General features: G+C 50.1%; 3 protein-coding genes across 6 annotated transcripts in view; 1 reads left to right on the top strand and 2 right to left on the bottom strand.

The window, feature by feature from the left end:
• Positions 1-12,992, bottom strand: part of LOC111161423 (SPT5 homolog, DSIF elongation factor subunit) — a 28,205-nt gene extending 15,213 nt beyond the window's left edge. The window contains exons 1-10 of one of the 3 annotated variants that reach the window (XM_022525050.1): positions 12,927-12,992; positions 12,594-12,671; positions 7,803-7,968; positions 3,813-3,878; positions 3,264-3,275; positions 2,703-2,772; positions 2,518-2,586; positions 2,354-2,419; positions 2,075-2,105; positions 1,652-1,720 (exon numbers count right to left, since the gene is read on the bottom strand). In XM_022525050.1, the coding sequence (XP_022380758.1) occupies positions 1,652-1,720; positions 2,075-2,105; positions 2,354-2,419; positions 2,518-2,586; positions 2,703-2,772; positions 3,264-3,275; positions 3,813-3,878; positions 7,803-7,968; positions 12,594-12,668 (624 nt within the window). In that variant the 5' untranslated portion in view covers positions 12,669-12,671; positions 12,927-12,992. Of the gene's footprint in view, positions 1-1,651; positions 1,721-2,074; positions 2,106-2,353; positions 2,420-2,517; positions 2,587-2,702; positions 2,773-3,263; positions 3,276-3,812; positions 3,879-7,802; positions 7,969-12,593; positions 12,879-12,919 lie in introns of those variants that run through there. The other 2 variants (XM_022525051.1, XM_022525052.1) reach the window with 2 other exon arrangements.
• Positions 12,993-15,069: 2,077 nt separating this feature from the next.
• On the bottom strand, positions 15,070-16,481 carry LOC111161367. Its single transcript, XM_022524973.1, has 3 exons — positions 16,362-16,481; positions 16,199-16,243; positions 15,070-15,338 (listed from the first exon to the last, which is right to left on the bottom strand). Exons 1-3 carry the CDS (start codon positions 16,470-16,472, stop codon positions 15,084-15,086), a joined length of 411 nt encoding a protein of 136 aa, XP_022380681.1. The 5' UTR covers positions 16,473-16,481; the 3' UTR covers positions 15,070-15,083.
• A 1,964-nt stretch (positions 16,482-18,445) lies between these two features.
• On the top strand, positions 18,446-21,724 carry LOC111161381 (ribosomal protein S16). 2 transcript variants are annotated; one of them, XM_022525006.1, is made up of 5 exons: positions 18,446-18,553; positions 18,689-18,739; positions 21,123-21,219; positions 21,335-21,382; positions 21,523-21,724. In XM_022525006.1, exons 1-5 carry the CDS (start codon positions 18,506-18,508, stop codon positions 21,666-21,668), a joined length of 390 nt encoding a protein of 129 aa, XP_022380714.1. In that variant the 5' UTR covers positions 18,446-18,505; the 3' UTR covers positions 21,669-21,724. The 2 variants fall into 2 exon arrangements, with proteins under 2 accessions (XP_022380714.1, XP_022380713.1); XM_022525005.1 differs by having other exon boundaries at positions 18,689-18,790.
• The last annotated feature ends 1,704 nt before the right edge of the window (positions 21,725-23,428 follow it).

Raw genomic sequence — 23,428 nt, 5'->3', positions numbered from 1 at the left:
TGCCTGCCTCTCTGCCTACTTTTAATCTCTGTTAAATAAGTAAAATCTTTAAAAAGAAAGAAAGAAACTACGGGGTGCCTGGTGGCTCAGTCATTAAGCAGCTGCCTTTGGCTCAGGTCATGATTCCAGGATCCTGGGATCGAGCCCCACATCAGGCTCCCTGCTCAGTGGAAAGCCTGCTTCTTCCTCTCCCACTCCCCCTGCTTGTGTTCCCTCTCTCGCTCTGTCTCTGTCAAATAAAATCTTAAAAAAATAATAGTAAGTAATTAAAAAATTAAAAAATAAAATAGAACTGGATTCAGCAACATTTAAGAAAGATCATATACCATGACCCTGGATTTTACAGTATGGAAATTATACCTCTACTAAAAAAGAAACAACTAAATTGTTTCAGCATTGCTTGTGATAGCAGAAAATGGAAACCACCTTATATTTACTAGGCATGAGAAGATTAAGGCATTGGCAAAAGGCTCACTACAGAATAATATATATACCATGTACTACCATTTTCTTTAAAAAGAAAAAAAAAAACAACTGACATTTTTTGACTTGCAGAGAAGATGACCCAGAAAGACACACACCAACAGTAATTCCTTCTAAAATCTGGGACTCAGGGAGAGAGGTCTTGGCCATCTACAATACGCACATACTACTTTGGTCATCAAAAACAAAAACAATAATCAGTTGTAACTCAGAGGGTACTAGAATTCTGCCCAGAACACATGATCGTGGTTTGAGTGTACTTCAAATGATCTGCAAATCCTACAACTATCTATTCGGCCCCACAGACACACACCCACTGCCTCAGTAGGTAAAAGCAGTACACTCGGCCTAACACAGAGCATAGTACGGGAGAGCATCAGCAGCCAGCATAGGGTTAGCAGGAACGCCCTGTTTCCTGAGTTTTGAGTATACCCTTCCTAGGGCTCGCCCCTGTTCCCAAACTGACAATTACGCCTCCGACAATAACTATATTTATTGAACACAAGCTACAAGATGAGTCCCAGCTGAAAGCTGGACATGTCCAGAGATATTTGATCCTAATGATGCTGAGGGGCAAGCAGGACACCCAGAAAAGGGAAGTGGCTTGATCAAGGTCACAGGGCTAGGACGCAGCAGGGGTAGGATTCAAACTCCAACAGTCTAAAGAAAGATCTGGGAACTTAATGCAGCCTCTTCATGCATTGTGGGCTGTGGTGAGCCCTGAAGGGGCGGAACGGGCTCCAGCAAGGTCAAAGCGCCTCCTAGTGCAGACACCTGTCCAGAGCAGGGGTTCAGTGGATATGTAATGACTACATAAGGAGAGAAGGAAGGAATTCTCCCCCGGACAGGCCTGTCCCCTGACCCGCTCAGCCACACTGTTCCATCCTAGGACTCCTCCCAAATAGTGAAAGGGCGATAGCGGCCAAACAGGGTTGGTGAACAGGCAGAACTCACTCAGAAAAGGCTCAGGGGCTGCTGACCCCTGCCAGGAATGCAGACAGTGAAGACGGCACCTCTGTTGGGCAGTGAAGAGCCCTTCAATCCAGGGAGGGACAGTTTTAGCTAAAGCAGCTCATAATGGGCACCTAGTACCCTTGGACCTATACTGTCCCTCCCTCTGGGGTTCACACTGTCTCTCTTTTCCAAGCTGCCTGCCTACCCGACTTACCGTGTCTGTGAACTGGTAGGCAATGAACTTGCGCATCAAGGAAATGGCTGTGGCCCGTTCCTCCCCAATCTGAAAGACAGACAGACTTCAGAGAGATGAGGACATGAAGGATGGACACACGAAAGGGGCAAGAGACAGCAGCAAGGCAGACAAAGTCACCAGGCAAGAAAGATAAAATAGACTAGAGAGAGAGAGGAGCAGGAGAAGAAGAGGTAGGGAGCAAGAGGGATGGGCAGCAAGACAGACAGGGTGGGAGACAGTGAATAAGGAAGAGCAGCAGAAGTGGGTAGGAGGCTGGGAGGTGGGAGATGACCAGGCAGAGAAAGGACCGAGAGACTGACAGGCCAATGAGACCCAGGACAGAAAGAGCATGAGCTCTGACAAGGCCACCTCCCCCACTCCCCAGCCTCTCAGAGGACACACCTTACATTTGACAGTCCACAGATTTGGATCCCTAGACAGGAGAGGAAAAGGAAGCACTTCCGTGAAATGGCTTCATTACAAAAGATCCGAATCACCACACCATCCTTCTTCCTCTCCCTCCACCCACCTCTCCTTCTCCTTCCTTCCATCCATAAGCAGGAGAAAGAGGTCGAGTGCCAACTTGCCACTAGTCCCCACCACTGACCACTCTGTGCCTGCAGATGCACATCACCCCCACACAAGATTCCCCCATCTCAGCCCAGGCCACCCCCGCCTTACTTGACTCCTGGGAGCAGCTGTTGCTGGGTGATGTCATCCGAGAGCTCGTCAGATCCTCCATACACCCTGGAGAGAGGACAGCAGTTGGGAAGGGGCGTGATGCTCTGTTAGAGGCCTGACCCTTCTAGAAAAGGGACCACCCGCCCCCACCCCCGCGCCCTTACGTCTCTCCCACAGACGACTTGGCATATTTCTTCATGTAATACTCTCCCAGTTCTTCCTCTCGCTGATCCCTGGGGTGTGAAGGGGGAAAGCAAACATGAATGAAAGGCTGTGGAGAGAAGGGTGGGCTGACCTGCCCCCAGATCTCCCCTGGGAGCCAGTCTCACCCTTTCGCCTCCCTACTTACCTCCAGAGGTTTTGTAGGCGGCGAGCCCCAGAACGGTCTTCATCCAGGACAACATTATCGATATTGGAGGCTGCAGAAAAATGGGTAGATAGGGTAAGGGGAGATGAAAGGCAGGGGTCTGGAGGAAGTGATGGGGGCCGAGAGGGCCGGAGTTGGGCCCTGGGGCAGGAGACACCTCACTAAGGAACTCTCAACCCTCACCCACTACTCTGTCCTGCTCAGTAATCCTGCTTCTCACAAAAAAAGACTTGGGGGACAGGGCCCAATAGGTGGGGGCATCCAGCCGTTCCCCATCTCACAGCCACTGAGTACGCCCTGAAATCCATCCCACCCCACCCATCCCTGTGGCCCACAATGCTCACACGTACACATAAACACATACACACTTCCCCAGGCCAACGGCTGCAGACCTGGCCTCAGAACTCCCTGATTCTGGACCCTCTATGAGTCAGAGCCCCCAGGGCCAGACAGGGTCAGGGGTGGAGGGAGGGTGCTGTGGGCAGGAAGGAGATGTCAGGATATGGGAGAAGGGCCAGGGAATCACAGTTTCCAGATTCTTACCTTCAATCTCTTCTACTTGGAGGAAGAGGAGGTGGTGGTGGTGGTGGTAGTGGTGGTGGTGGTGGGCGAGGGCAGACAAAGTATGAGCCAAATTATAGCAGCGAAATCAACCAATGGGTTGGGGGGAGGGGAAGGGAGGGACACAGGAAGGTTGAAAATCAAAAGTAAAGGCCAGGCACCAGGTGGTTGGGGGAGAAGCCGAAATGTATGAGGCGCACAAAACGGAAAATAACAGGGAAGTGGGGGCACTGGCCCAGGAAGTGGGGGGTACCTTGGGACAGAGCCCACCCCCTACAACCCCCAGAAGGGATTCACTGGGGCCCTGGGATCCCAGAGTCCTCTTCCCACCATACCCACCACCCACAACCCCCACCCCCCAACTCATGGGCCTAAAAGGAAAAGGGTACAGAGCTGGTCTCTCTGGCAACGACAGAAAGAAGCGAGGTGAGGAGGGGGTGGGGGGGTGCGGGGCATGGGTGGGGGATGGGGTCTCAAGAGCCTCTAGGTCACACCCCAAAGCAGTTTTGTAGAGGTGGGGCCCCCACACACCTTTCTCTAGAATGTCCTCTGCTCCATCCTCCCACTGGTCCTCATCCTCATACTCATCATCCACATCTGCAACAGGAAAGCCAAGTGGTCAGGGAGACAGCCACAGCAGAGATGACCTCGTGACCATGGCTCCCAGGAGACGGCACTGGGAGGTGGGCATGACAACCATGCACCTTGCAGGTCAGCACAGAGACGCCAGCACAGGTGAGGCTCTCGCCTGGATGCCGAGCTGCTGCTTTAAGCCCCATGCAGCTCACCTCCATCTGGCTCCGAAAGCCCCCCCCCCCCCCCCCGATCCCACCCACAAATCCATTTAAATAATCTGATCAGGGACACTACAAGCTGGCTCAGTCAGCACAGTGTGTGACTCCTGATCTTGGGGTCAAGAGTTCAAGCTCCACCTTGGGTGTAGAGATCACAAAATAAATAAGTAAATAAACAAACTTAAAAAAAAAAATCAGATCAAAATAAACAAAAACGAAAATTCCCTCCAAACTATTAAGACCAGTATATAGGGCGCCTGGGTGGCTCAGGTCATGATCTCAGGTTCCTGGGATCCAGTCCCGCATCAGGCTCTCTGCTCGGCAGGGAGCCTGCTTCCCTCCCTCTCTCTGCCTGCCTCTCTGTCTACTTGTGATCTCTCTCTGTCAAATAAATAAATAAAATCTTTAAAAGAAAAAAAAAAAAAAAGACCAGTATATATATGTTTTTTAAAGACGCGATTTACAACCTGTTGGTTTTGTTATTATTCCTTCACGCCTGTGACCCTAAAACTTACTGAGAGTGTCCCGTGTGCCCTGCTCTGCTGGGAGCACTTGCCACGGACTCCTCACGGAATCCTCTCTCCCAGCACCGTTTGGATTTTCCAGTAAGGGCTCTGAGGCCCAGAGACTCTCAGCTGGTCCCGGAGAATCAGACTAGCTCCAGGTCTCATGCACCGAACCTCCTCACTGCGTTTCTCATGCTCTTTCATATGTGTAGCGAATGTTACTTTAAAAACTAAGCGGCGATACCCGCACATGACGAAAAACTCCAAAGCATTCAGAGGCTGTGCGCGTGCAGGGAAGTCTCCCTCCCGTTTCTAGCCCCTGCCAGCTCAGTCCCCTTCCCCAGATGCAACTCCATGAGCAGTTTCTTGCCTAGAGATCACCTGAGCACACCGGGGAAATGCGTCTAAACCCTCGACCGCCAATAGCCCCAATACAACTTTTTAACACTGTTTGGTACCTTCCTCTTTTTCTAAGCAATCCTACCAGCCTGGGGTGCTTCCACAGGAGCACATGCCTCATTTGCTATCAGACGATCTGCCCCATAACTCATTTTACCGGGCCCTTACCATCAACCTACACTTAGGTCACCAGACATTTACAACTGAAAACAGGACTGCCGCAACTATCTCATGTCTTTACCTTTACGCGCCTGTGCGAATTTAATCTAATCGCTGGGTAAATTCCTAAAAAAGAACTTCTGGATCAAAGGGTCCCTGCCTGTTAAATGTCAATGGGCACCTCCGCATAACTTCCCACATGCAGTGCCCAACCACACTCCCACCACCAGTGCCTAGTTGTCCCTGGCAGTCCACATCTGTCACACAGCATGTTATCCCTTCTACTACCTAAGATCCCTTCTCAAAGAAAGGACTCCCTCGGGACGCCTGGGTGGCTCAGTTGGTTAAGCAGCTGCCTTCGGCTCAGGTCATGATCCCAGCGTCCTGGGATCGAGTCCCACATCGGGCTCCTTGCTCATCAGGGAGCCTGCTTCTCCCTCTGCCTCTGCCTGCCATTCTGTCTGCCTGTGCTTGCTCTCTCTCCCTCTCTCTCTCTGACAAATAAATAAATAAAATCTTAAAAAAAAAAAAAAAAAAAAAAAAAAAAAAAAAAAAAGGACTCCCTCCCCTCAGCCTTTAAGGGGAGGACCAGGATGGTGCCGAGCATGTCCCGCCCGTCTGCTCCCTGGTTCTCCCTTAGGGAAGAGGTCTCATGAAAATGGCCGATGGCATTCCAAGTGGCTCTCCCTGACATGGGTGTGGGGAACAAGTGCCCTCACAGATGGCTGCTGGGAGGTAGGACCTTTTCAGGGCCAATATTTGGCTGCAGACATCGAAAGGCTTTAAAGCTATGTGCATCCCCTTTGCCCAGGAGTTTGACTTATAGGACTTTAGCATGTAGAAAATGTTCAGGGTCCATGAGAGATAAAATACATTTTCACTCATCTCTATTGAAAAGTCATATTCACTTCAATTACAAACAATGGAAATAAGTCACAATAACGTTAGCAGTAAACTCTAGTATTTTCCCAGCACACTATAGCTGCTGATATCTCAAAATGTCATCTGCACTCATCACTACTTCAAAATTAGATTTTTATCAGACCCTATTAAGTCTTGTTATTTCAATGCATTCATGACAAAACCCACACGTTCTGTAAATATTTAGGTACCGTATTTCTTTTTTTTTTTAAAGATTTTATTTATTTATTTGACAGAGAGAGATCACAAGCAGGCAGAGAAGCAGGCAGAGAGAGAGAGAGAGGGAAGCAGGTCCCTGCTGAGCAGAGAGCCCGATGCGGGACTCGATCCCAGGACCCTGAGATCACGACCCGAGCCGAAGGCAGTGGCCCAACCCACTGAGCCACCCAGGCGCCCCTAGGTACCGTATTTCAGTATAATTATTCTCTTTGGAATCCTATGTTATTTTTCCCATGAGCATTTCAGATCATGGTTCTACGAAGGGGTCTGCAAACTTAACCAGACTGCCCAGGGAGCCACAGCACAAAAAAGGTTCAGAACACCCAGGCTAGGTAATAACTTGTGTCTTTGTGTCTAAATACTGGGAAGGTGTTTCCAGCAGTGCTGCTTGTAGTGATGAAAGACACAAAGTTCAATATCCAGTAAGACATTGGTTAGAAACAGATTAAGGGGTGCCTGGAAGGCTCAGCTGGTTAAGCAACTGCCTTCAGCTCAGATCACGATCCTGGAATCCCAGAATTGAGTCCCGCACTGGGCTCCCTGCTCAGCAGGTAGTCTGCTTCTCCCTCTGACCCTCCCCCTTCTCAATCTCTCTCTCTCAAATAAAATAAAATCTTTAAAACAAAACAAAACAAAACCCAGACTATGGAAAAATACTATGTAGCCATTGGGGAAAAAACGGGTATTTCCAGGATGATGATGCTGATGATAGCAGCTAAAGTTTACTGAGCACTGAGGTGCCAAAAGTTGTTCAGAAAACTTACTTTATGTGAATTAACTCATTTAATCTACGTTATCTATGTTATATGCTCCTCCACAATCATTGAAAGTAGAAAAAGCAATTTACAGAACATAAAGTATGACATGGGCCTATAGAATGGTAATAGATAACCCCCATTTTGGAGGACCCGCACTGGGCTGGGCATGTCACTTTGGGCGGCCATCTACTTGATGCGCTTTACATGCTCGGCCCCCCAAATCCTCTAAATATTCCTGCTGGAATGCAAAGGACTATTTGTCCCCCTGTGTGGAGGGGAAAAGGCGCTCTGAGAGACGGACAGCGACTCACCCAGGGCCACATGGAGAAGAGAGCAGAGACAGGCCAGGAGGGACCCAGGCCTGTCGGCCTCCACGACCCTCTCCTGGCTATATCTAGGTCATTGGAGCTTTTCACGACGAGCTCAGAGTTCAGGTTTTTAAAGGACGTAACGGTATCGTAACAGCGTATTTTGAAAGGACTGATGTTTTAGGAATATGAAGAGGAATATGTTGGGGCAAAAATTACATGTTTGGGATTGGCTTTGACATCATCCAGCAGTGGGCAGGAGTGAGGAGCAAAACAAAACTGGTACTAAGCTCTTAATTCTTGATGCCAGCCGCTGGGGCATGGAGGTTCCATGCACTATCCCACTACTGTGGCACTGACATTTACCAACACAGAAAAAAAAAAAAAGTACATTCAAGGAATAGAATTGAAGGTAAAGTCCAGCCTCTGCCCAGCACTCGCCAGCCCAGTGACATACCAGCCTCGTCCAGAATGAAGCCACCATGGCGGGGTTTCTTGGGAGGTCGGTCGTCATCTTCTTCTTCCTCTTCCTCATCATATTCTTCCTCCTCTTCCTCCTCCTCTTCTTCCTCAGGCTCTTCCTCCTTCTCACTGCCTGCTACACTCCGCCGCTCTTCCTCTACCTGGAGAGTCAGGCAGGGTTGGGGCACAAGGTTCTGTACCCCCAAATCTGATGCCAGCTCTGCTTGGCTAGTCATAACCCCCCCTGCTCTGCATATACTCTGCTGCCCCCTCGGCTGGGCCTCTCTGCTAGCCATCCCATCTCTGTGACAGCACTGGTTGGGTGTCATCCACCCAACCAATACCTGGGAGCTGGCCCAGACCCCTGCTCCACTAGACCTCCTTGCTAGCCTCCACTTGGCCTGTAAATGTAGCTCCATGAAGTTTGGTCCTTGACCCTCATCTCTTTCCACCCGACAACTCCCTAGGCCATTGCATCCACTCCCTTGGCTGGCGGGCGTCTCTGTGACAACGATTCCTGTATCTCTAGTTCCAGTCTACACTGCTCCCCAAGGCCATGGCCTGCCTCTTGTTGCTAATTCCATGAACAATCTTTACTCCTTACTGATGAAACACTTCACACCACTGATCCTCCCTCCCTGGAGAAAAGCTCTTCCCTTAGCATCCATCACGGCACATTACCCTGGCTTTTCTCCAACTGCTCTGGCTGATCCTCTGCTCACCCTCCCGTGCTGGCTTCCATCCCCAGGCTTCAGCTCGGGATCCACTCTGCTTTTCGCTGCACACACTCTCCCCCTGGGCCACTCTACCTTCCACAGTCTCAGCTCCTGTCTCTGTAGGTGATGCCCCATCTGTCTCCAGTTCACACTTTCTTCCGGAACTAGAGGCCCCCATGTGTAAGCACCCTCCACAAATGGCTCCCCCAGATGTCCTCTAAGCCTTACACACACACATCATGTCCCTACACTGACCTCAATGTCTTCCCCCAGACCTGTGCTGGCTCCCTCTGGCTTCTAACAGGCACCAAACTCTTGGCCTGTTTATGGAAAGTTGTCCCTTCAATCTGTCCCTTCTTCTCCATCCCTACAGCCCGTAGCCTGGGCCAGAACACTGCCCTCTCTAAAACCTAGCTCCTTGCCCAGCACTTCTGGTCTCGACTTCTAAGCCCTTTTTCCAAACCAGTCACAAAAGGAAATGTGATCCCAAACTTCAATCTTTTCTTCACTAACTTCAGGCCCTCTTGCCAAGCTCACATCAGTACAACTCATTTACCTGATATTTTCTTTAAATCACTCATCTTTTCATTTAGATTAACAAAGAAACTCTTCCGTACTTTTAAATAGTTCAGAAGTAAAAACGTTTTTAAAGTTAGCCTGTCGCAAGCAACAAGTAACCATAAGGATAAAAGCAGGGGCACCTGGGTGGCTCAGTGGGTTAAGCCTCTGCCTTAGGCTCAGGTCATGATCTCAGGGTCCTAGGATGGAGCCCCGCATCGGGCTCTCTGCTTGGCAGGGAGCCTGCTTCCCCCTCTTTCTCTGCCTGCCTCTATGCCTACTTGTGATCTGTCAAGTAAATAAATAAAATCTTAAAAAAAAAAAAAAAAAAGCAAAACAATGTTATTAAGTCCTAGCATGATACTGTTGCAGGCTGCAGGCTCCAAGTCAAAAGCCTGTTATCCCGAAAACAAGGAAGCAAGCAAATTTCAGAAAGTGTTCAAGTTACAGTGGCATCAAAGTCAAACTTTCTCCATGACCCAATCAAAAAACAGGATGCATAACTTATACAGGAAATAACTTCATGATGGTTCAATGTGGTTTAAGGACTTGTTCTCCTACCTAAAAGCACCTCCCATCACCCCCAACCCTGTAGTCTGTTTCAAACATGGCCATGGGTCTCCAATGCCCTCAGGTAAAGAACCAACTTCCTAGCTGCCTACACTAGAATCACACAGTCTACCCACTGCTGTCCCTCTCACCCTGCCTCTTTGGGTTCCCCCTTCCAAATGCTAGGTCCCAGCCACACTGAGCCACTTGTACCAAGCTCTCTCAGTGCTATCCATCACTCACGTTAGTCCTCTGCAAAAAAGCTATTCTCCTTTGCCTCTCACTCCTACTTCATAAAAGTACCACCCCCCTTCCAGGAGGTCATGCCTACCCCCGCCCCCAGCAAAATCAGGCATATCCTCTAGCTTCCTCCATCACAGCCTTGACCCAGTTTACCTCAGGCACTAATGGGTTCCCAACAACACCCAGTCCAGGGATGAGAACAGAAGACAATTGAAAGACATTTGGTATATATTACTGACTAATCCACAATGTCCCACATTTTACCAACTCAAACCACAACAGGACCACAGCCTGATTTCAATGAACCTTGTCATCATTCCACTGGCTCAGTCCCAGCAAAACCTTCTCTCCAAACCTGGCTCCCCAATCCTTGAGGAGAGGGCTCCCATTACTATCTTTGTGTTATCTTGGGGCTTGAATGTGCTCTTCCGTTGTTCATCCTCACAATCCCCTGAAGGAACCATCTGTTTATAAAACTATCTCCACCCCAGGACAGAGAGCTCCATAAGGGAGCCAGCGATCCCAACATGATAGAACTCTAGGAACATACGTTCAATGAATGAATGAGCAGGTTACTGGGGCTGAGAATGGTGAAATAGATCATTCCCCCAACAGGGGCTCATCATCTGCCATCCCTACCTTCTTCGTTCAACAGGGCCTGGTCCTTCAAGGACATGCTAACGTCTGGCTGTCCAAAAAGCCTATCTAGTCCCGTATCTGGCTGGCCTCTCACTGTCCTCCTGCCTCACCTGGTGATAGCAGACGAGCCAGCAGGTGAGTCAAGAGCCTGGTGTGGTGCTGAGGAAGTGACATTTGCACACAGCAAACCAGATGTCCTGGCCAGGAAAAGGACGCCAGAATCCTGGTCTCATTAATACCAAGATTTAACCACATGTAGCACCCTGAAGCCATAAGTCAGAGAGACCAAGAACCCAGTGCTACTGCTTAAAGCAAAAACCCTTCCTAGCATCCTCCCACCTGCTTTACTCCCACCATGGCTTCCCAATTCCTCTAATTCTTCACTGGAAGCTGACGACTCCCTACAGGGCACAAGGATTGACAACCAAATGCCTACAGAGGTCAAGAAAAGACGTAAGCAGGGCAGCTCAAAGGAAACCCATGGTACTCTCTGTTTATCTGATACTTTCCAGGACACAAGTACATGAAATCTTTCCTTTACTTAAATTCCCCGTAAGGTATGCATGATGATAAATGGCAACTGATATATGCCAGAATTAGAGAAAATTTCCCATTCCACAGCAGGCTGACACTTCTTGAGCAAGGAGCTGCTGGACAGAACAACCCTGGGTCTCAGGTTGCCGGCCTCTCTCACTTTCCCAAAAAAGCAGAAAAATCATGATTTACATGAAGTAGCCCTTACAAGTGTTGGCAACTAACTTTAAAAAACTGATTCACATTTCCAGAGGTTAAAGGAGTTATCTACAATCATCGAGTTATCTCTTCATTAGTTTGTTAACTGTTGCCCACTAAGTGTAAACTCCGTGAAAGCAGATTTGCCTGGCTCCACTCTCTCCAACACCTGAAGAATCTGGAACACAGTAGCAGATGCTCAAACATTTACTTAAGGGGCGCCTAGGTGGCTCAGTAGGTTAAACCCTCTGCCTTCAGCTCAGGTCATGATCTCTGGGTCCTGGGATTGAGCCCTGCATTGGGCTCTCTGCTCAGCGGAAAGCCTGCTTCCCCCTCTCTCTCTGCCTGCCTCTCTGCCTACTTGTGATCTCTGTCAAATAAATAAATAAAATCTTTAAAAAAAAAAACATTTACTTAATCAACAAATAAGTCAGAAATAAGCAAAAGCAGAAAATAGTTAATAGCAGAATATTTAAAATCACATATATCCCAGGAAATGTTTATTTGGTTCCCGAAACAGTATCATTCAACAGACCCAAAGCCAGAGTGACCCTTTCAAAACATGAGATCACACCCCTTCTTCGCTCCAAAACTTCTCATGGCTTTCCCGCACTCAATCAGCACGAACTTCTCCCCAGAACCTCCAAGATCCTATATGATCTGGCTCCTGTTATTTCTTTGTTGCACTCACTCTGACCACCCAAACTCAACTCCTTGTTCTTTCTTCAACATGCAAACATGCTCCCAGCTTCGCACGTGCTGCTTCCCCTTACTGCAACACTTTTCTTCCACAAATGACTCACTCCCTCACCTCCCACAACGTTTTTTTCAAGCATCACCTCTGAGATTCACCTTATTTAAAACTGACCAAGACTCCCTATTCCCCTTCTCTACTTTTCTCCAGGGTACCCTCTGCCTTACTAAACAATATACTTATCAGTTATGTTTATTTATGACCACACGGGCAAAGCCTTTCAAAATCTGTTTTGTTTACTGATGCAGCCCCCGGACAAAGAACTGTGCCTAGTACATAGCAGGCACTAAAAACATATTTCCAAAATGATGGCGCACACCCCAATATAAAAGCTAACAATGAGTGCTTGCTATAGGCCAGGTCCTTCATACACATCACCTGTTATTTCACTGTACCTGGGGCATCCCTGCTCCCCCCCACCCCGCACCTATCCCTCTGCCTGACTTAGGCTTGCCTACTTCTCTATCACTACCAACAACCTGGAAACTCCCAAAGGCCGGAGCTCGTTCTGATCTCCTCTGAGCTCCCACAGGGGCCTTTCTGCCCTGGTCCTGTCCCAGACGCGATGCCTCCCCACCATGTCCCAGCCACACACCTCGGCCTCCTCGCCGTCACTGCTGCGCTCGCTATCCTCCTCCTCGGAGAAGTTGCTGTCCTCGCTGTCCGACATCTTCTGTTCTTGCAGGAAAAGACGGCGGCCTCAGTGCGTCCCCCGGACAGGAGCCCCACCCTAGCCTCAGTTTCCCCGCCAGTTCCCGGGAAGAAGAAAAATCCCTTAGCGCACTTCCGGCAGCCTTGTTCTGGCAACCGTGAGACCAAAAGACTACCCTCTAAGCCACCTTCCGCGTCCCCGAGTCCGGGCTCTAAGCCTCCCTGTTGCCCCGGCGAACCCCAGTCCTGCCACCTCAGCGTCCGACCCACCCCTCACCGCTCCGTTTCCACCTCAGTCTTCGGTACCAGCAGCTGTTCACACGACGCCAGGCCGGGACTGACGTGCCCTCTCGCGAGAACCTACTCGTTGGCCTCGCCTAACGCGAGATTTCCGGGGCTAATCTCCGGCGACGCACTTCCAGGACGCCATCTTGAATGTGGCAGATCTGTCTTAACGTAGAGCATGGAGTCGACATCTCGGGAAGGTCAAAGAGGGGTAGAGTTACTTCCCTTCCCCGACCGGCTTTTCCAGCTACAGGAGTTCGTGCTTGAATTTACTAATAAGGTGTGCCAAGCCGTGAGGAGTCAGGGAATGACCAAATAATAATGAGTTAGCAAAGACATCAGACTTTATTTCCTAGACCCTCTAAAACATTCCTAGGAGGTAAGTATCCCCATTTTGCTGACAAGGAAACTGAAGCTCAGAAAAAATTAACTGCTCAGTGGCCGACTAAGGCTCCTCCCCAAGTTTGGGTAATCCTGAAAACCCTTGTTTTCCCTTACAGATCCCTAAGTTTAAGTCCATGTGAATTTACATATTAGTAATTATTTGTCTGACGGTGGCAAAGAGGACCGGGCATGAGAGAGAGCGGTAAGAAAAATTAATCAGATGAAGGGGGAAACAGATCAGAAACCTTTAAAAACACATTGCTAAAATTTCTTGCATAAGCATTGAGACACCTGGATTCAATTTACAGAAATTTAATATGCACCTAGTTATAGGGTAGTATAGTGTGGTTGGCCCACCAGCTGGCTCCAGGACAGCTACCGGGGAATGAGTATACCACACGTGCATGTCTATAGGAGCACACACTCCCTGATCCAACAACCCCAGACTGAAACCAAGGCGGGGGTGGGGAGGAAATCCTGGTTGCTCTATAACAATGTTTCCCCTTCTTTTTTTTTTTTTTTATATATTTATTTATTTGACAGAGAGATCACAAGTAGACAGGCAGGCAGAGAGAGAGATGGGGAAGCAGGCTCCCCGCTAAGCAGAGAGCCCGATGTGGGGCTCGACCCCAGGACCTGAGATCATGACCTGAGCCAAAGGCAGAGGCTTAACCCACTGAGCCACCCAGGTGCCCCAATGTTTCCCCTTCTTAAAGGAAGCTTGGTTCCTTTAAACAGCAGCTCTTCAAAACAGGATTCCACATACAAAATGCCTATTGACGTCGCCGCAGGAATGAGAGGGAACAGTAATTTCCCTGCCACAGGAAGTTTGGTGTGTCCGTGGTTCCCAACGCTCAACCCCAGCATTACAGAAGAAGATGCAAGAAGAGAGTGATGCACAGTAGCTGCAAAGTGGAAACAACCCGATAGCCATCATAAAGACAGTGGATAAACAAATTGCGGTGCATCTATACAATGGGATAGTAATAACCTGTTGATAAGCACATGAATGAATCTCAAAAACTTCATGCTGAATGAAAGAAGCCAAACACTAGCAATGGATATATGTACCTACTACAATTCCCTTCATATGAAACTCTAGAGAAAGCAAAACTGATCTCTACACTCAGCAGATTAGTGGGTGTCTACGACTGGAGGTGAAGACTGACAGGGAAGGGGCATGAGGGACGCTCTGGGGTGATGGAAATGTGGCTGTGTGTATACCTTTGTCAGAACTCATTGAAATGTACACTTAAAATGTATGCTATCTATCTGTAAATTACACCTCAATGAAGTTGATTTTAAATCTATGGTGTTCAGAATCTGCCAGAGACCAATTATCAAAATCTCTGGGTTGGGGCCTAACCATCAGTATTACTTCAAAGCTCTCCAGGTGGTAATTATTTGCAGTCAGAGACTTGAGGTACAAGACTCCCCTTGTCCTCCAGGGGTGGGATTAGGTTAGAAGACACCTATGCCATGCTGTGTCCCTTCCTCATAGAGGAGAGAGGAGGGAGTATCTGAGAGGGAGAACAGGACCAGATGGGGGCCCCCCACACACTAGGAGACCAGAGATTTCAGGCTTCAGATCTTATCTTCCTCCTTCTCTCCTCTTCCCCTTGGCTCCTTGGACTGCACATGAAGTCCTCTGGCCTAGAAGGAGAAGGCTTAGGACTGGAAGCTGGGGCTAGAGACCACGTCCTCTCCCCCTCTCTCCAACAAGCCTCTCCAGCAGCAGTACCAGGCAGTCTGTGTCCTGCCAGACTCATGGTGAGGGCCGGTGCTGAGCACATGCCCCCTGTAATAACTCCAAGAGCTTGGCCAGAAAGAGAGGGACAGGTCTCTGGGGATGTCCTTCGCAGGGTGGACAAGGGCCCTGGCCAGTCACCCACAGCCGGGACCCCAGTGCATCCAGCAGACGCTGTAGCCGGAACACGGCAATCCCCAGGGATGGGCCCTCTTCGAACTGGATCACAGACAGCTCCAGCCGGAAGCACCCTAGAGTCTCAGCAGGACACACCTGTGGGGACAGAGTGACTTGGTGTCTCTGGGCAAGGGTCTGATCCCAAATCCCCAGTTCTGAACTATGGCCTGGAATAATCAACCTGCTTCATCTCTTTGGCCCTCAGTTTTCTCGTTTGTAAAAGAGAACTCTGAAAAATTCCTAACTTCAGGGCTGATGCCCGCCTATACCTAGGAAATGACACTTCTTTCTTAAAACACTTGGAAGTGCTGATTTTGTTAGAACAAGATACATTACCTCTCTCTACCAGAAATTGACGAGCACATCCAGGGTGTGAATACTGCTCTTGTGGACGCGCGACCCTTGTGCAGTGTGCATTCTGCACATCCCTATATGGTGTCCCTAATAAATAAGCTAATATACTTAGAGCATTTAGACCAGTACCTGGCAGAAGCATCACTATCTAAATGTAGCTGTCATCCTCACCACCATCACCATTGTTTATTGCTATGTGCCAGTCACTGTTCTAGTAGGTGCTGGGGACAGCATGGGTGCCTGGGTGGCTGTCAGGCATCCAACTCTTGGTTTTGGCTCAGAGTCATGGGATAGAGCCCTGCGTCGGGACTCCCCACTCAGTGAGCAATCTGCTTGGGATACTCTCCCCACTGCTCAAGAGCATGCGTGCATTCTCTCTCTCTCTCTCTCTCTCTCTCTCCATTTCAAATAAATAAATCTTAAAAAAATAGGTGTTGGAGACAGCAGTGAACAAAACGTATCTGTGAAGGCCGGGAGTTGGGTCAGAGCAGCTGGACAGCCAGAACACCATACCCCTGCCTCCTGCCCCCAACATGTGTTCTGAACCTAGTGGATTCTCCCTAAACTTCCAAGGTCCAGTGAGAAGCTAATGAAATACTCACCGAGAGGTCATCTGGTGTGTAGAGAGTGCCATCATTTTTGTTTCCCTATAATTTGGGGTAGGGAGAAGAATCAGATCTTGGAGTGGGGAGCCTGACCCTTCCTCAAGCATGCCCCCCACCCCCTCCCTGCCTGTCTCCAGTCTTTCCCCTCCCTCCTCCTCACCAGCATCTTCATGATGGCAACAAGGAAGTAGAAAGGCTCCCGAGGACAGAGGGGTGATCCTAGGCCTCCCAAGGGTCGTACCAGCAGGAGGATGGTCCAGAGCGGCCACATGGGCACCCTGCCCACCGCCCAGGCTTTCTCTGGTCCCAGCCCAGCATCCTGGAAGCAAGAAGTACAGAGAGACAGAGCTAGTTAGAAGACTAAAGTCCCAGACCTTTTCCTGCCCAGCTCCACTCAACCCAGATACTCAGGGAATGTTCTCCAACAGCCCCGCGGGAAGATGGTCATCCTACAGCAGGGCCGGTCCAGGTCAGAGGGGTCCCTGACGCCTCTCCCCCAACCCCCACAGGAAGATATGAGACTCAGCAAAGGTGGGAGTATCAGCCCAGAGAGACTGGAGGATTTGGGGAAGTCCCATCCCAACCCCCTCCCCAACAGGTCCATAAGGCAATACCGAGTGTGTGAGTGCTTGAATCCCGCCGCCTGTCTTCTCATTGGAAAACACCCCTGCTAAGCTCTATCTGTGTTTGCAGGTGCATTTTGGGGGTCTTTGCTCTCCTTTCTACTTCTAATTCTGTATCAAGTATTCCATATTTCAAATATCTTGGAATCTCCATGCTTCCATGTACCTGTCCGTCTTTCTCTGAGGGCTGGCCTCTCTGCCTCCGAATCGCCGTCACTTGTGTTTTCTGGGTCATTCTGTGATTGACCCTATGTCTATCTTCTTTCTCCTCTTCTCCATTGGCCCCTTCTTTGTCTTTTTCCTTCATGTGTGCCTGTCTCTCTTGTGCTGTGTATCTGTCTGTATGCCCCCCCCCAAGTCAGCCTCTGGGGGCCCCCTCCCTCCACTTCTCCCCTCTCTTACCCTTTTGGAGCTAGAATCTGGGCTGGAGGATTCTCCCTCCCGCCACAGACCCGCCCACCAACCTCCCCCCCATCTCCACCTTGCAGGCACAAGGTGAGTCACCACAGCCCTTTCAACTTTGGACCTCTGACTCAGGGCTGCCAGAGAAGCTGAAGAAACTGTGGGCTCTCTGCAGGTCTGAGAGAGAAACCTTTTGGCTGGGACCCTAAGGAGTATCCTGAGTGTAGGGGAGCAAAGGGGCAACTCAATCCTGAGGTTCCTCAGATGGGATAGGGGGGATGCTGGGGATGGAGAATTCTGTGGGGGAGAAGCCTGGAGAGTAGGATGATTTGCGGGGGGAGGGGATGAAGAGATGATTTGAAAGACCCTGGAGAAAGAGGGATTCTAGGGTAGGGACCCTCAAGGGGGGCATTCTGGAGGGTGGGATTCTAAGGAGTGGAAAATCGAGGGGAAGCCAGCTGCTGGCAAGAGGAGACTCTGAAGGGAAAAGAATTCTTAGGAAATGTAGATTTTGAAGGAGGGGGCTCTGAAAGCGAGAGAGATTTTGTGAAAAGGGGATTCTAACGGGGCTGTTCTGGGAAAGGGGGATTGCGGGCAGAAGTAGATTCTGGGGCTCTTGAATGGAGAAAGATTCAGGGAAAGAGGAAGTCTGGGTGAGGGCTCTGAAGAGTGGGATTCTGGGAGGAGAAGACTTTAAAAGGAAGGAAATTCTGGTGAAAGGTGGATTCTGAGGGGCGCTAAAAGGAAAGATTCTGGGAGAGGATTCTCGGAGGAGTTGGTTCGGAATCCGGAATTTGTAAATCCTGACTTCCTGCTGTGGGTTCTGACGGAGAAGGATTTGGGGAGAAGGGTGTCCAGAGGGTAGGATGGAGTTCACAGGAAAGTATGGTAACCAGTGCTAGGGGGTAAAAAGAGCCTCTTTAGACGACGGTAAGAATCGATTTTAGGGCGGAGGGAGATTATCAAAGACTGAAATGCAAAAGAACCAACGATGGCCAGCGAGGACCGAGAATGTGAAGAACAACCCGCCCTCCCCCTTCATCCGCGATTGCACGCCGCACACGTCAGGTCCCGCCTCCTCCGCTCCTGGGACCCACCTTGTCGCCACTATTCCGAAGTCCCGCCCTCTGGCCGCAATATGAGCCGTAAAGCGCTCTCCCGTCGCGACACTGCACCCAGAGCGCCTGCGCAGACCCTGAAAAGCGGCCAGGGAGGCCCCGCATTTTCCTTTTCCGGTTGCAGCGCCTCGCGGTGAGGACCTCTGGCCCACGTTCCAGCCATGCCGTCCAAGGGTCCTTTGCAGTCCGTGCAGGTCTTCGGACGCAAGGTAGGCCGGGTGCCTGATAAGAGGGGCGGAGGGAGGCCGGAGTTGGCTGGGGCCTACGGGTAGGTTCTGGGGTCGACATAGAAGCTGGGGACAGAAGCTCACGTGGCTCCGCTCTTTCTCCCTCGCTTTCCGCAGAAGACGGCTACAGCCGTGGCGCACTGCAAACGGGGCAACGGCCTCATCAAGGTGAATGGGCGGCCCCTGGAGATGATCGAACCCCGCACGCTACAATACAAGGTGCTGGCATTGAGGGTGGGCTTTCTGGTTGAGTGGAGAGCTCTGGAGAGAGATGTTTAAATAAATGGGTTCCTGGAAATCCTTGGTCTTGGAAGCTGAGGGATTTGGTATCAACAATGGGATGTTTAGAAGCTGAGTTGGGGACAGAAAAAGGGTCATTTGCGGGGGCGCCTGGGGGGCTCAGTCGTTAAGTGTCTGCCTTCAGCTCAGGTCATGATCCTAGGCTCCTGAGATCGAGTCCCGCATCGGGCTGTCTGCTCGGCGGGAAGCCTGCTTCTCCCTCTCCCACTCCCCCTGCTTGTGTTCCCTCTCTCGCTGTGTTTCTCTCTGTCAAATATAGTCTTTAAAAAGGAAAAAGAGGGGCATTTGGAGATGGAGTTGGATTTTCAGGGGGTTCAGATATTGTGGTTAAAGTGGACAGAGTGAAAACTTGTAGATTAAAAGGGTGACTTCAAAAATGGGACATTTGGGGTGCCTGGGTGGCTCAGTGGGTTAAGCCTCTGCCTTTGGCTCAGGACATGATCTCGAGGTCCTGGGATGGAGCCCCGTGTCCTGGCTCTCTGCTCAGCAGGGAGCCTGCTTCCCCCTCTTTCTGCCTGACTCTGCCTACTTTTGATCTCTGTCAAATAAATAAATAAAATCTTTAAAAGAAAAAAAAAAACTGGGACATTTGGAAGCCCACTCATTTGGGGACTGCAGGGTAAGGGGAGTTTGGCCTGGTTTCTTAGAGTATAGTAAATTAATGGCAGATGTGTGTCGTGTTTACAATCTAACGTCTCTTTTTCTTTGTTAGAGCATATACTCTCTGAGGACAGAAATCAATTGCTTTCTTAAGACATTTTGTTTAAAAGTAGGGATTGGTTGTTGTAGGTGCTTAATAGTTAAATATTGGAAGAACAGGAGGAGAATTTGGGTTTGTTGTTCTTTGCTGTGAAAGGGGTTCCTCCCCTGCCTGTTTTGGCCTTAGTTTCTTGAGCTCAGAATGGAAAGAGCAGAATCTGTTTTTTTGCCTTTTTTAACCTGTGGTGTTACTTGAGTCAAGTAACATTTTTTCTCAGGTTCGTTTACTTATTTATTTTTAAAGGTTTTGTTTATTTATTTGACAGGCAGAGATCACAAGTAGGCAGAGAGAGAGGGGAGGAAGCAGGCTCCCTGCTGAGCAGAGAGCCCAATGTGGGGCTCGATCCCAGGACCTGGGATCACGACCTGAGCCGAAGACAGAGGCTTTAACCCACTGAACCACCCAGGTGCCCCTCAGGTTCATTTATAAAAGGGATAATTTCTACCTCAAAGGACTGTTGTGAGGATAGAGTAGTTTGTCAATATAAGCTTCTTGGTGTGTGTGAGAACTTATTTTTTCAGAGTGTGTTGCTTTTACTTAATTAGTTCCGATTATTTTTTTATTTTACTGACGTTGAAATGCAATGTTAGTTTCTGGTGTGCAAGGTAGTAATAAAAGTCCGTGTCATTTCTAACTCTGAAAAATAACATTTGTGTTGCAGGTTTAGTTAGAATTTAATAGGATGGTGTCTGAGATCCCTTTGTATTATGGTTTGCTCTTAACAACTGCTGGTTATACAAAGGTTTTGTTTGTGTGGTCTGTGTTGAGTGCTGGGGACACAGCAGTGATCAGGTAGCCCCAGGCCCTGCCCTCACAGAGCTCCTAGTCCAGTGGAGGAGGCAGACTGGACTCAGTACTAGACCCTGCTCCAGCATAGTCTGGGTTGAGATTGGGGAGCCCAGAGAGGGGTTCTGCCTGGGTAGGATTTGGATAGGCTTGGGGAAGATGAAGGTGGGGATCTGTGAGCTGAGACCTAAAGCCGGTAAAACAAAAACATCCAGGCACCTACAAAAGATCTAGAGCTGGCAAGGGGAGAGTGTGGCACAGGTTGTTATAGTACTGTTGTAATTTGGAGGGATGCCAGAGGGCTGGGCGGAGTGCTCAAGGGGGGAAATCCAGAAAAAGCACTGGACGGGGCTTTTCATGGTTTCTGGCAGCCTTGGTGGCTGGAGAGGTTGGCCTTGTTGAACTAAAGTGCCAGCACTCTTAAGAACCAGTGCTAGAGATGGGGATTCTGAGGCCCCAGAGGGACACAGATGGGAGGGCCCAGCTCAGGTTGCCTTCAGCAGTCTCTCCTCAGGCTTCAGATCCTCCCTGCTCCCCTTCCTATGCAGAGGGGTCTGCAGTGACAGCCTCTTCCTCATCCACAAGTGCTCTTGTATCAGCCGTGGCAGAAGTTACTTGGAGAAAGAGGAGTTGGGTGCTCAGTGAGGTGGCATTCAGCTGTCCTGATTGTCATCTAAAATCCTGTCGTGTCCCTCGCTCCTCTAGCTGCTGGAACCTGTTCTGCTTCTAGGCAAGGAGCGGTTTGCTGGGGTGGACATCCGAGTCCGAGTGAAGGGTGGTGGTCACGTGGCCCAGATTTACGGTGAGTTCCAGGAACTGCGGGCAGGGTGGTGGGGAGGTGGCTCTGAGAGCAAGGCCGTATTCTTGGGCCTTCGCAAAGCTGACAGCACTCTCTCGCGCATGTATTTCCCTCACAGCAATCCGCCAATCCATCTCCAAAGCCCTGGTGGCCTATTACCAGAAATGTGAGTGAGCATTGCTCCTTCCCGACGGGTGGGTTGGTGGCAGGTAGGGGACCAGCACCCCCCCAGCCCAATCTTTAGCCCCAGAGACTTGGAGGGCATTTCCATGGCTATCTCAGTCCTCACTCTCTTTTCATTCCCAGACGTGGATGAGGCTTCCAAGAAGGAGATCAAAGACATCCTCATCCAGTATGACCGGACCCTGTTGGTAGCTGATCCCCGGCGCTGCGAATCCAAAAAGTTTGGTGGTCCTGGTGCCCGTGCTCGCTACCAGAAATCCTACCGATAAGCCTGTCGTGAGGATGAGGGTTCATCTTTATAATAAACAGTTGTTACGGGACTTAAGTTTTCAAAGACTGCTTTGGTTGTTTTTGGTGGGTCTTGGACTTAAGAAATGCAAAAACGCCCCAGCCTGAATTGTGAACTTTTCCAGAAGACCACACTCTAGGGTCAGTGTGAGTGGGTGGGAGAGGCAGGTGGGCCCAGTCTCCCTGCACCTCCAGTAGAGTCCGGTCTGGGGAGTTCTGGGCTATTGGTGTGTGGGGTGTCCTTGTGAGTTTGTCCTTTTTCAGTCCATTTGCCACTGTCGAAATGGCATGTCAAGGAGGAGTGGTAGAAAGTGTAAGATCAGTGAACTAGAATATGGAGACAGGAGAAACCTCCTGGGTGCATTTTGAAGTCAACCACTAAGGGCCATGCCGGATTAGAAAGCAATTTAGCCTAATGCCAACCTGTAGGGAGACAGGCTTGGGATTGCAGGGGGTGGGGGCGGATTTCCCTGACTGGTTTCATGTTTCAGGATGGCAATACTCCTGGATTAAACTCATTGTGGTGATTGCCTTTATAGGGCTCAGAACGAGTCTGAGACCTTAGCTGTAAGAGCCAATACTCAGTGGGCTCTCGGTTGCTATTCCTGGGCTACACAGGACATTTCCATCGTCAAAGTTCTGTGGGACAGTACTGGTGTATGTATAGGGAAGTGAATGTTGCTTGTGGATTCAGTTACTTTGTGCCCGTGAGCGCCCCCCCCCTTTGCAGGAAGCCAGTGACTCATTGAGTGGACCGTGCATCTCCGCCCACATTAGCCTTGAGCCAACCTACCGCAGCCATCTGTCCCCAGGCGAGGGCCCACACTCCTCCCCCTGCTGCCGGGGTACTGGCAAGAACACTGGACATGGACGAAGGAAGGAAAACCTTACAAATTTTTTTTCGTAAAAGATGGAACTTGAAATTTACTGTCCAGTTGCCCTTTTTGTCTCTGCCCAGTCAGTAGAGTAGGCCTGTGTGGCCGCCATGGCTGGGCTGCAGACGAGAACATGCTCATTGTGAGGCCAGTTCTGTAGCACGGCACGGATCTACAAGGAGCGTACACGGATAGTGCTGCTTACAGATGGACAGTGGGGTTGATTAGCTGGGCTGGCACCAATTAGGTGCCCAGCTAAGCATTGTGCCTGTGAGGTTGGTGGCAGGCGGAAGTCGAGATGTTAGCTAAGAAAGTTAGCCTAGTGGCCACGTAACTGTAGCTCACCAGGCTCTTCATGGGAGATGTTAATGGGTTAATGGTTTGGCTGGCATTAACTTGAATGTCCCAAAGAGGGCAGCAGGGCACTACCCTCCCACTTTTGAGCCTGATAGAACTGTGGCTCTAAGGACAGCTAGGCTGACCTAACAGTGGGCAGACTAGTGGACCAGCAAGGAGTGTATCCCAACGCGCTGTCAGCTCGGACTGTGGAGGGGAAAGCTAGGAGCCTGGCAGGTGTCAGGAGTCCTGGAGTCCAGGGGTGGGGAACATGAGGGGCCAAAGCAAGCCTGGTGTCCATGGTTTTCCTCCAGGGTTCAGAGACCCCCTTCCGAGGCTCTTGGCTCCCTGCCAGAGGCACAGCTGGGATGCATCTTGCATCTGGAAAGGCAGGGGGCTCGCCTTCCTTCCCCACTTGAGGCTTTGGAGTAGACTGCCCCTTTCTCTCCCAGCCGCCTCCTCAAATACCGGGAATTCCGGCGCCACTGGGAGCCCAGGCCAGGCTGAGAACTTTCCTTCAGCTGGGAATG

Source organism: Enhydra lutris, unplaced genomic scaffold (genome assembly GCF_002288905.1).
Source record: "Enhydra lutris kenyoni isolate GAN:26980312 unplaced genomic scaffold, ASM228890v2 scaffoldscaffold85, whole genome shotgun sequence".
NCBI lineage: Eukaryota > Metazoa > Chordata > Mammalia > Carnivora > Mustelidae > Enhydra > Enhydra lutris.
The sequence above is the reverse complement of the archived record's forward strand: the minus strand, read 5'-3'. Positions and strand labels throughout refer to the sequence as shown.